The sequence below is a fragment of the Henckelia pumila genome, chromosome 2, assembly GCF_033568475.1.
Source record: "Henckelia pumila isolate YLH828 chromosome 2, ASM3356847v2, whole genome shotgun sequence".
NCBI lineage: Eukaryota > Viridiplantae > Streptophyta > Magnoliopsida > Lamiales > Gesneriaceae > Henckelia > Henckelia pumila.
The window spans coordinates 165,588,255-165,602,156 of record NC_133121.1 but is presented as its reverse complement, the minus strand read 5'-3'; the positions used below and the strand labels follow the sequence as shown (position 1 = coordinate 165,602,156).

Sequence of the window (13,902 nt, the reverse complement as noted above, 5' to 3'; positions counted from 1 at the left end):
TTATTTGATATCTCCTGTCATTTCAATTTCTCAAAGAAAAATTCAAAAATTGAGATATGTGCACCGAAATGATGGACACCGAAATGGACACGGTGGGTGGGTAGCATATCAAAATTATATGTATGCATATGTGTGTATAATTGAATGATTCATCCAAGCAATACATAAATATTTATTTAATACAATTTTTTTAATCAATAAGCAAAACATAATAATAAATCAAATTTCAAGGATGGATGATTAATATTTTACACCACAAAATATATTCAAATCAAAATTGAATTTTTGTGCCAACAAAAAATGAGATTTAAAAAAAAAGATAAAGAAAAAAACACCCCAAAAACATACAACTAAATCATCATTACATGAGGATAGATGAGAAACTAAAAGGAGGCTAATCAAAATCTTACTTATGTATGTCATCTTCCTTACATTTACTTGAGTAGCTTCCTGCAGATAAACTTGCTGACCCGAGTGGACAGTACCAACCATGGTATGATTCCAACCTGCAAAACCATTTTATTAGCAATCAGAGACCTCATGTGAAAAAAAACCATAACGAAAACTCGAGCTCGCTCTTTACTGTTGATTTAGGCGTGGGTAAACGAAGAGGGTTGCGTTTTGCAGTAGCGTGACTGTTGTCACTCTTGTGTTCATGAATTTATTTCGTATGATGATCGATATCAATAAAACATAGAAACAAGAACAAATTGTTCTGGAGATTGACCCCCCTTTGTGAGTAATGTTTGGCCCATTTATCTTTGTGGGCTAAGTACTTTATATGGTCTAGAATAAAACATACATTATCTTACTTCCTCTCATTTTGCCAAAGCAGCATCAAGAAGTCGCATATCCATCACTCAATAAATTTAGCAACTTAAAGTTCATATCTAATTCGATAGATTGTTGTAACACAAAACGATTGCGAAATTTCAGCAGGCATTCTTAATTATGAATAGACAAAAAAGCTAAAACTCTAGGTTTGAATTATGTACCATCACACTGTCCTTCAAAGATCTTCCTGCTCTCCAAGATAACACCTTACCTGCAATAGTGGGACTACATGTAAAGCCTTTTTGCCCAATCAACAAAAAATAACGGCATTAGCTCAATTTTTTAGCACTCATATTAACAAGCATACAGCATATTTATTGGTCGAGCAAAAACAATGAATTCCAAGGAACCTAATAAATTGGTTCAAGATTGTGATCAGAAATCAGAACACTCCAAAATGAACGATAGAATCCCCGACGGGAGAAAAAATTATGAAACAAGGAAGAAAATTACCAAAGGGTTGCACAAGCTGATCAGATATCGTAGCCACCGGCATCCCCCAAAACCATAAAATCAGCAAAGCATATGAAAAGAACTGAGTAAAAATAGCAGAATTAAAATCCAAAATATTTCAATAAATGCAATATTTGATATTCAAGCAATTCAAGTGTTATTTGAGTAACCTTTGAAATTTTTAAGAGCTTTTCATAGGAATCAAATGATGATTTCGTATCTTTATTGTATAGTTCTTGATCTGCAAAGTACATCAAAACACTAGAACCTTCAGTGTCAAACAGATCAATACAGATGCAACAAAGCAAACATGTCATAAGATAAAATGACAAGATGAATAGTGGCAGAAAAAGACATGAACCTCAAACGTGTCGACGAAACATGAGAATTGGTCGTAGCATAATGTCAACTTAAACCAAGTGAGACACTGATACGTGGAAATATCACAAAATGAAAGTAAATCATAGGCAGCAGAAAACCAAAGAATACTTAAGAGTGCATTAACTCGACAATACAGAAATACTGATCAAGAAAGATTACATAAATGCTTAATTGTGCATTAGCTCTGCATATTCACATTGACATTTGTGTTTTCCAATGTTCAAATGCCCGACTAAGCAAGAAATAAGAGAGGAAACAAAAAGCAACGATGCTCGACTAAGCAAGAAATAAGAGAGGAAACAAAAGGCAACGATGCTCGACTAAGCAAGAAATAAGAGAGGAAACAAAAAGAAACGATGCTGGCAGCAATAAATAAGGGGAATCATCCTTTGGCTTTAAGCTGACAACAAGACCAATTGAACTCAGCAAACTTTCCCTACTGGAAAGCTCAACAGCATCTTATTGACTTTGTTTTATGTAGGACCGAGCGCTTGTCGCATTACCAAAACTATAGCTGGTGGTAATGGTGCAACTCAAATCTTTTAACCGCACAACAGCCCAAACAATCTCCCTCCCAATAATTGCTCTCCTTGCAATCAATGGGAATCGACCTTTAACCGAGAAGGGGAGACGTAGACGATTCATCGTCAAACTTCCATAACAAATCTCTTCTCTATTTTTCTTTTATTGTTTTATTTACTTTCTGTCATTTTATTTGCTTTACTTTTTGCTATTCTTTTGATTGTCCAACAAGTCTCCCGCTTGCGTATTTTAAACTTTGCAAATTCATTTTACAAATCGCTAAAGGGGCCAAAGAACATAATTCACCCCTTCTTAGGTTCTAACATTTTATGATCTAAACTATGCTCTCCACACAATCACGGCACTAAAATCAAGTAAAAGGCGAGTTTTATCACCAATCCACACAGGAAAGTACCATGTCCAAATAGCTGAATAGTATCTCATTTTTCAGAGCTTATACCAATGATTAATCCATTGAAAGATAAGTGCTTCAAAGGATGTGTCTGTTTAATACTTGTTTTGTAAAACAAAAATTTAAATTTTGATTTGCATCAATCTATAATGACTAACCAATTGCCTCAAGACCTTAATAGCTGATCACCGGAAAAAAAGTAGGAGATAACTTTAAAAAGAAATCCTACTTTTTGCAAGCTCTTTTTCCTTGGCTGCTGCCATCCTTCTTAGCTTTGCAGATTGCGCAAATGTTGAAGGCCTGAAATTACCATATTATAAAATCACTATATTTATTCCACACACTAAGCAAATACAGTAAAATGACATATCATATGCGCTCCTCCAGTTCTCCAAGTTGAAGAGAAGCCAAATTGTCAAGCAGTACACCATGTCGTAAACTAATTTAGCAGACACCATATCGAACAACCAACGGGGCAGGGTAAATCACCTGACAGCATAAATTTGACTATAACATATGAAAAACATGCAATAAATACTTGTTCAATCCACATCAAACTACATGTAAATCACTCGATGGCCTAAATTTCCAAGGGTCAAGAATGCGGAGATAACAGATGAGACGATGTGGCTAAACTATCTAGGTAACACAATGGGTTAATTCCAATTTTGGAAAAATTTCGTGATGATGAATGAATGCCTTTTGTTTCACAAGCAAAAACTACTTACACAATAAGGAATTAGCCTCTCAATAAATTATGGATAAATTGAATTTACAAAAAAGAAATGAAGACTCACTGTGACAAGGAATTAGCCTCCATCAAGAGCTGGCTGATCTCTGCTCGCAATTGAGCATCCACCTCACTCATTGATCCTCTCTACATAAATAATGCAATAAAATCGTCAAAAAAGAAAAAAAATAATAGCAACAAAAATGCTAATTTCGCGATCAAAGTAAATCAATTCCAAAGCAATCTAATATTTTCCGATCATAATCGATTAAACGATAACGAGAGAGAAAGAGAAACAAAGATTGCCTTTTTCTTAAACGAATCGACGTATTTTGAGGCGAAGTGGAAACAGAAGACGAGGATGAAGATCACCGTGGCGGCCGCCGATTTCCCGCGCTCCGAAAGGGTTTCTTCCATTGAATTCTTCGAACGGCGAATGTGGGGATGTGATGGGAACAAGGCATCCACGAAACAAATCTCTCTCTCTCTCTCTCTCTCTCTCTCTCTCTCTCTCTCTTTTATGTTCATTTCCCTCTTTTATTCGCTTCTTTGATGCCTTTTTGAATATCAATTCACCCTTATTTCTCGTGTATTTTGTAATTTTGATGATTTGATCTTTTTTTTTTTAAATATATTTTTCTAAAAAAGGCTTTATAACGTTGATTTCTTTATGATTTGATTTTCGTCATCGATTTCCTATATCAATTTATAACATATAAAGTTTGTGTGTCTTGGTTTCGATATTGATACGACGTCTTTTAATTTTTTTTTTATAATTTTAGATTATACTGAAAGGTGTTTTATCATTGTATCTATGTCAAAGCAGTGTCATATTGAAAAAATAATTAAAGTTTGATCACATATGTATTTTTACCTTTATAATTTTGATCTTAATGTAAGTTTTTTTTTCAATGATTTTCGTCCATTCATTTTCTATTTCAATTTATGATATAGAAATTTTGTTTGTTTTGTTGAAAATATATTATTTTATTATTATTGAATATTGAATGTTGAATATTGAGTTGTAAAATGTTGAAAATTAGTGTGTGATGATGTAAATGATGATATATTAATTTTTGGACTAATCTCAAATTTGGATCTATAAATAGGTCTTTATTTGTGATGAAAAATACAATTGAATTGAGAGAAAAAAATATTGTGAAGTGTAGAGTTTGATATATTTTGAGTTTTGGAGTTTTTACTTTTTACCATAAATTTTTACTTTTTCACAACACGTTATCAGCACGATCGCTCGAAGGTTCTCTATAATTTTCGACGCTCCAAAATACAAGAAGAAGTCAAAAATATTCAACAAGTAAGAATATTCATTTTTACTGTTTATATATTTTTATTGTGTATATATTAATATATAATTTCATGTTATTATATAAAAGGTTGTCTATGACACCGACCTTATAATAACATGATATGATATATATTTATTATGTATATATACTAACTATATTTGTATAATTTCATAATATTATATAAAAGACTGTCTGTGACACCGCTCTTATAATAATGTGATATGATATATTATACCTGACTTTATACTAATTATATTTGTATGATTTCACAATATTATATAAAAGGCTGTCTGTGACACCGATCTTATAATAATGTGATATGATATACTATACCTGATTTTATACTAATTATATTTGTATAATTTCACAATATTATATAAAAGAATGTCTACGGCACCGACCTTATAATAAAGTGATATGATATACATAATTATTTAATTATGATTATCATTATATGCATCGCATGATTATCACAAATTTTTATTCAACACAATCATTTTTTTTTCTTACCCCCAACGGTCACAAACGGTCATAAACGGCTAGTTTTTTCCCTATAAATATGTTCACTCAAACTCATTTTCAATCACACCAAAATTCACTCTCAAAATAATTTCTCCTCGGTTTTTTCAAAGATGAAGATGATAGCATTTCTAAGGCTATTTTTCATAACGATTATGATCATCATGCTCACGAGTCTTGTACTCACTAGCGATTTTTCACAACATACTTTTTCTCTATTTGTACACGCACTTGTAATCTTCATTTTTCCATTATTTTGTATTGTCATATTAATGGAAATTAACTAATAAAATGCATTGTTATTTTTCTAGTACCACCATGTCAAATTTGGCAAAGATTGAATTCGTTGCGCTCGATATCACTGGAAAGAATTATATATCATGGACACTCGATGTAGAGATGCACCTTGAGTCATTGAGTCTAAGTGATACCATCAAAGAAATTAATATATCAACCTCACAAGATAAAGAAAAGGCAATGATTTTCTTACGCCAACATCTTTATGAAGGGTTGAAATGTGAGTATCTCACAGAAAAAGACCCAATGATTTTATGAAAATGGTTGAAAGAAAGATTTGAGCATATAAGAGAAGTGATACTTCCGACCGCCCGTGATGAATGGAATACGTTGAGATTTCAAGACTTTAAAAAAGTCAATGATTATAATTCTGCGATGTATCGAATAGTCTCGCAATTAAAATTCTGTGGACTTGAAGTCACAGAGATGGAAATGCTTGAGAAAACATTTTCCACTTTTCACGCATCAAATATAACTCTACAGCAACAGTATAGAGTGCGTGGTTTTACGAGATATTCTGAACTCATTGCATGTCTTCTTGTGGCGGAAAAGAACAACGAATTGTTAATAAAAAATCATCAATCCCGACTCACTGGATCAACGGCATTTCCTGAAGCAAATGTCGTAATGAAAAATGAAAACAAAAATCAAAGGCATAAACAAGATTTTGGTCGTGGGCAAGGACGAGGACGTGGGCGTGGTCGTGGACGTAAAAATGATCACGGTCATGGTCGAGGCCATGGATATAATCGAGATAGTTACTTCAATAACTCATCTCAAAAGAACGTCACAAATCACCCACCAAAAAGGCAGCATGAAAACATGAGTGAAAATGAAAATCACTCAAAAAGAACTTAGAGTGTTTGTTATAGATGTGGCACTCCGGAACATTGGTCCCGTACTTGTCGAGCCCCTGAGCACATTTGTAAGCTCTATAAAGAATCCATAAAGGGAAAATGAAAAGAGACCAATTTTGTTGAAAATAGTGACCATTTAATTGGTTCAACTAGTTTCAATGCTGAAGATTTTTTGAATGATTTCGAAGACATTGATTAAAAGATTGGTGGGACTAGATTGTAACAAATTTGTATTTTTCATGCATTCTTGTATTATAAAGCATGTTATATTTTACATTTGTATTGTACTTAATTTTTCTTTATTGCATTTTTGTGAAGTTTGATATGGAAAATGCTATGAGCAAACATGGAAATAATATCATGAAAATTTGCATACCGGATAGTGGTACAATGCATACTATTCTGCGAGATGAAAGATATTTCTTGGAAATAAAACCAACAAAAACAATGGTGAATACAATATCATGTCCTGTAGACTTGATTGAAGGTTGTGGTAAAACACAATTTTTGTTACCAAATGGTACAAAATTTCTGATAAATGATGCTTTATATTTACCACAATCGAAAAGAAATTTGTTGAGTTTTAATGACATATATTCTCATGGATATGATACTGAGACGATAACTGATGGAAATCAGAAATATATGTGTCTTACCACATATAAATCAGGAAAGAAATATGTGGTTGAAAAATTATCAATGCTCCCTACTGGATTGCATTATACACATATAAGGCCAATCGAATCAAATATGGTGGTTAATAATTATTCAATATTAACCAATTGGCATGATCGATTGGGACATCTTGGTTTAATAATGATGCGAAGAATTATTGAAAATATACATGGTCATCCATTGAAGGACCAGAAGATCTTTCAGAATAATAAGTTTTAGTGTAAAACATGTTCTCTTGGAAAACTTATTATAAGACCATCATCAGCTAAAATCCAAACAGAATCACCTATATTTCTTGAACGTATTCAGGATGATATTTGTCGGCCAATTCATCCACCATGTGGACCATTTCGATATTTTATGGTATTGATCGATGTCTCTAGCAGATGGTCACATGTATGCTTATTGTCTACTCGAAATGTGGCATTTGCAAGATAAATGACTCAAATAATAAAATTGCGAAATCAATTTCCCGATTATACAATCAAGAAAATAAGACTTGATAATGCTGGAGAATTTACTTCCCAAACTTTTAATAACTATTGTATGTCAATGGGAATTACTGTTGAACATCATGTTGCTCATGTTCATACACATAATGGATTAGCTGAATCATTGATTAAACGTCTACAACTGATTGCTAGACCAATAATTATGAGAACAAAACTCCCTATTTCTACATGGGGACATGCAATTTTACATGCTGCGGCATTAATTCGCATCAAACCAAGTGCATATTATAAATTCTCCCCATTGCAGCTTGCATTGGTAAATAACCAAATATTTCTCATCTAAGAATTTTTGAATGTATGGTGTATGTGCCTATTTCACCACCTCAACGATCAAAAATGGGTTTTCAAAGAAAAATCGTTATTTATATCGGTTATGATAGCCCATCAATCATTCGATATCTTGAGTCTCAGACAGACGATGTGTTTACAACACGTTTTGCTTATTGCCATTTTAATGAAGAAATCTTCCCAATGTTAGGGGGAGAAAAGAAACACTTCGAAAAAGAAATCACATGGTATGTACCATCATTGTTACATTTGGATCCAAGGACCAAACAATGTGATTTAAGATGTACAACAAATTGTGCACTTGCAAAAAATTACAAATCAAATGCCAGATGCATTTGCAGACACAAAAGGGGTAACAAAATCATATATACATGCTGTAAATGCCCCTGCTCGAATTGAAATTCCAAAGAAACAAATTGAAGATACTCATAATGTCATAAAATGCTTGAAGCGTGGAAGGCCAGTCGGTTCCAAGGATAAAAATCCTCGAAAAAGAAAAGGGATAGAGAAACACGATGATCATAAAATAAAAAATGGTTTTCCAGAAGAAACACCTGATAATAAAAATATTCTGTCAGAACCACAAACTGATGAGAATCGTGAAATCTCTATCAATTATATTAATACTGGAAAAACATGGAACCGAAAAGATATAGAAGATATTGATGAGATATTTTCTTACAATGTGGCTTATGACATCATAAATGAAAATGAGAATCATGAACCAAAATCTTTTGGTGAATGTAAAACTCGTTATGATTGGGCCAAATGGGAAAATGTCATCCAGGTTGAATTGGATTCGCTAAATAAACGTAATGTTTTTGGACCTATAGTCCTCACACCTGAAGGTGTAAAACCTGTTGGATACAAATGGGTTTTTATTCGAAAGCGAAATGAGAAAAATGAAATAGTCAGATATAAATCTAGACTTGTTGCACAAGGTTTTTCTCAAAGGCCTGTAATTGATTATGAAGAAACGTATTCTCCTGTTATGGATGCAATTACGTTTCGATATTTGATTAGTTTGGCAGTATCTGAAAATTTGGAAATGTGTCTTATGGATGTTGTTACAGCTTACGGATCACTTGATAGTGATATATACATGAAAATCCCTGAAATATTTAAGATTCCTGAAGCACAAAGTTCAAAACCCAGAGAATTTTATTCTGTAAAATTGCAAAGATCATTATATGGCTTGAAGCAATCCGGCCGAATGTGGTATAATCGGCTAAGTGAGCACTTGATGAAAAAGGGATATGTAAATGATTCAATATGCCCTTGTGTTTTCATCAAGAAAATAACATCCGGATGTGTAATTATTGTTGTATATGTTGATGATTTAAACATCATTGGAACGAATAAAGAAATTCAATAAGTTATGATGTACTTGAAGGAAGAATTCGAAATGAAGGATCTTGAAAAAACCAAGTATTGTCTGGGTTTGAAAATCGAACAAAAAGAATGTGAAATTTTTGTTCACCAGGAAAATTATACAGAAAAGATCCTTAAACGTTTTAATATGGATAAATCAAATCCATTAAGTATTCCAATGGCTGTAAGATCATTTAACATAGAAAAGGATCCATTCCGTCCATGTGAATATGATGAAGTTATTCTTGGTCCAGAAGTACCATATCTAAGTGCCATTGGTGCCCTTATGTATCTTGCAAATTGCACTAGACCTGATATATCTTTTTCTGTAAATTTATTGGCAAGATTCAGTTCATATCCAACAAAGAGGCACTGGAACGGAATTAAACATATATTCCGTTATCTACGAGGAACAATAGATTTGAGACTTTTGTACTCAAAAGACACCAATCAAAGTATCATTGGTTATGTTGATGCTGGATATTTATCTGATCCACATAAGGCATGTTCCCAAATCGGATATGTATTTACTCGTGGAGGCACTGCGATTTCTTGGCGTTCATAGAAGCAAACACTCGTAACAACTTCATCAAATCACGCTGAGATTATTGCGCTACATGAAGCAAGCCGTGAATGTGTTTGACTAAAATCAATGACACAACATATCCAAACTTCTTGTGGATTATCAGTAGACAAGAAGCTTGTGACGTTGTATGAAGATAATGCTGCATGTATTGCTCAAATGAAAGAAGGATACATCAAAAGTGACAGAACAAAACATATCCCTCCAAAGTTCTTTGCCTACACTCAAGATCTTGAGAAGAATAAAGATATTGATATCTGTTACATTAAATTAAGTGAGAACTCATCAGACCTCTTCACAAAGGCGCTTCCTACGACAATATTCAGAAAGCATATATATAACATTGGGATGCGCAATCTACGGAATATTTGAAGAATCACTCGTGTTAACATGAGGGGGAGTTTACGTGGCTGCACTCTTTTTTTCTTGCTATGGTTTTTATCCCACTGGGTTTTTCCTAGTAAGGTTTTTAACGAGACAACATAAAACACGTAATAAAGACTATCATCATATGACGATCATCATCACAAGGGGAAGTGTTGAAAATATATTATTTTATTATTGTTGAATATTGAATATTGAATATTGAGTTGTAAAATGTTGAAAATTAGTGTGTGATGATGTAGATTATGATATATTAATTTTTGGACTAATCTCAAATGTGGATCTATAAATAGGTTTTTATTTGTGATGAAAAATACAATTGAATTGAGAGAGAAAAATATTGTGAAGTGTAGAGTTTGATATATTTTGAGTTTTAGAGTTTTTATCTTTTACCATAATCTTTTACTTTTTCACAACATGTTTTAATTTTTATATTAACATGGCGCTTTTTAAATTTTGACAATTCTGGTTCATTTTCAAAAGGTGTACACATCAATTTTATGTTAGTATCATGTCAAAACCACGTCAACACATGACATCATCTTGGAAAAAATTTAAAATTATAAAATAATAATAATCAACACATGACATTATGTTGAAAAAAGAATTAAACTTATAAAATAATAATAATAATAATAATAATAATAATAATATTTACTATAATTATTATCTTTATTATTTTATTAAATTTGAGTGACATTTAATAACTGCTTTGGTATGTTTTGCCACACCACATTCTATTCAAAATCTTTACTATCTTTACTATTTTATTAAGTTTGAGTGATATTTAATAATTGTTTTGGTATGTTTTGCCACACCACATTCTATTAAAAAACTAGCAACCGTGACACACGCGTTGTGTGCGTAACGAAAAAATGTGAGAAACACTTTTGTGTATAAAGTAATACATGTTTCAAAAATAAATTTAATTTAATGTGTCAAATAAGATAACTAAAATATTTAAAACAAATATATATATTTAGAAAAGCGTTGGAACTAAAAAAAATTGAAAATAAAATCCTAATATATACATGTTTTACGAAATAAGCAATATTTTTAGTTAAACTTCAAATATATGAACCAAATAATCATTGTTGCATAAAATCCAATGTGATTATATTATAATTTCTAGCAAAATAATAGAGGAAAATCATTAATTAACATACTCATGTACCAATAGTAAAATTGCAAGAAAAAATGGTCATGAAAAGTAATTCTCACTAGTTTAAAAAAAAACTTGAGAACATAAAATTTAGGCTATCAAAAAGAAGACAACATTGAATTCAAATCATGACAAAACTACAAAGTAGTAAACTAAATAATATTTATAGTATATATTTACCAAAAACATACGAATAATTTTATTTATTTCTAAGCTAGCTTCAACTCTGCGTAATCAAACATCAAATTTACATGTATACATATTTAGACAGATACATGTACATTGCTTTGAACACAAATTTTTGTTACTATGCTTCAAAAAATTTCAAAGAAATAAAACTTTAGACAAAGTATTTTTGACTTATCAGAAACTTGGGGAAAAAAAAACAAAACAAAAGCTCCCAAAAAGATAGCAATAAAGACCACAAAATAAAACAGTATATGAAAAAGTTCATACTATATGCCAACATTTTAAACTGGCATGTTGGTTTCAAGCCACATTATGCGATACTCGAAAGTCAATAAAATAAAATTTCATCAAATTGAGTAACATAATCAGAAAAAAAAAGAGTGATTGTCTATATATAAAAATTCGATAATCAAATATCCTAAATAATATTGAATCAGTCATATGTAAGAATTTAATAACTATAATATTCCAAATAACATTTGAATCAACCATCGTCCATCACTTTTCAGAATGTTTAAATTTGATTTTTTTTAAAAAACAAATTAAATAGAATGAATGTGATAAAAAATAGAGAAGACAATTGAATTCTCACAAGATGATAAGATGAAATTTGGAATTTGGCTTATGTAAGGTAAGGACACATATAGCTACGGTAAGAAAAATAAGAAGACCATGTTGGTTGTTGTTGCGGTGAGAATTCTAGACGTTAGAAAGCAATAAGAACGGATAGTCGTGTTTTGTTTGCATATTTTGTTTGTATTTTGTTATTAAGTTGCATGCATTTAATTGTGTTTGTTCATGTTTTATTTTTGTTTTGTCTTTTGCATGCATTTATATTCATAACATACTCCCGGGTTTAATGTGTAGGAGATTTCAAGATGAAGAAAACGAAGGCAGGATGTTGGCTATTTTGATGCGCTCGATCGCACGTACTCAATAGGGTCGAGTGCAGCATCTGGATTTTGAAGACAGTGGGCAGAGTATTTTCCATGCGCTAAAGCGGACGAAGTCGAGGCGATCGAGCGCGGGCCGAGGATTTTCAAGGCAGTGAATTGCATATTATTGCGCGCTCGATCGGACGTACTCAATGCGATCGAGCGCACTAGCCTGTTCGAGAATAATTTTATAATTTTGGAAATTTTGTTATTTTGGACTCTAGGCTTTATTAGACTCTTAATTCCGTTTTTGAGGATTATTATCAGATTTTGGAGAATCTCTCTTGGAGGCTAGGTTTTGTTCTTCAATTTTCTCTCTAGTTTTCTTCTTTTCTTTGAATTTTTATCGATTTGGTGATGAATCGTTGTAGCTAAATCTTTTATACTTGGTTGAGGGAGACGAAACCTTGATATATTTTATTCATGAGATTCGATTCGTAATGTTTAATCCTTGCTAAGTATCAATATTTGATCTGGTTTATTTCATGTTTCTATGCGAGATTTTAGGATTGGCCATCTTAGGATTTTGTTTTGCAAGCTATAGCTAAATTATAATTCAAATCCGTAATTGTTTGAATGAACTAATTTGCGAAGCAACTACGTTTGATATTTTCTGCTGTTGAATTTATTAAATTGTAGGATCAATTATTGACTAGGCTAAATACAACCGCTGGTGTTTGTGTTGTCTAGGTTCGTCAGTTTTACTAGTTTGAATACTACCATGGATTTAAATCTAGATTGCTGTTATCTGGGTTAATTTACTGGTAAGGGTTAATTTAGAATGCTGTTTTCTAATTAACTAAAATTAAGGTGAAACATGAATTTGATTTTCAATGACGAATATTTAATAGGATTAATTATTTTTAGGGAATCGATGATTGAATGAATGAATATCAAGGGTGTAGTCGACTGATAACAAGTCTTGTATCTTATTGATTTCTCCAGTTTAATTTTCAATCTTGCATGATAGTGATAATTTGAATATTTAATTGTTTAAATTTTTAGTAGTTAATCTCAAATCTCAAAATCCCCTTTTGTTTACTTAGGACACATTAAATTTTCTTTTCTCGTGGGAACGATCCCTACTCACACTACTACATTTTTAGTGATTATCTGATTGAGATGGGTAATTTGGGCGTGACACGATTAAGCGCTACCAAATTTTGGCGCCGTTGCCGGGGAACGGTGTTAATTTATTGTGTTCATTTTTTTTGTTTTATTTTGTTTAATCTCACTCTCTTCTCTTTTCTTTGCTTCTAGTTCTCTCTAGTTCATGCTTTCAGGTGATCTTGCTGAAGAAAACTTTCTCTACGATCCGGAGATTGAAAGAACTTTGCATAGGCGAAGGAGAGAACTCCGAAGGCAACAACAAGAAGCCGCTGCTCGAGCTGCTTTTCCAAAAGAAGAGATGGCTGCCAATGCTAACCCGAGTCTAAGACAATTGGGCACTTCTGACCCCAATCAATAACCTTTATGCATTACTTTTCCTAC

General features: G+C 32.1%; 1 protein-coding gene across 1 annotated transcript; it reads right to left on the bottom strand.

Moving 5' to 3' along the window:
* Nucleotides 1-200: 200 nt before the first annotated feature.
* LOC140883982 (protein GET1) lies at nt 201-3,838 on the bottom strand. Its single transcript, XM_073290626.1, has 7 exons — nt 3,639-3,838; nt 3,400-3,479; nt 2,832-2,902; nt 1,458-1,528; nt 1,288-1,369; nt 996-1,045; nt 201-506 (listed from the first exon to the last, which is right to left on the bottom strand). Exons 1-7 carry the CDS (start codon nt 3,747-3,749, stop codon nt 435-437), a joined length of 537 nt encoding a protein of 178 aa, XP_073146727.1. The 5' UTR covers nt 3,750-3,838; the 3' UTR covers nt 201-434.
* Nucleotides 3,839-13,902: the final 10,064 nt, after the last annotated feature.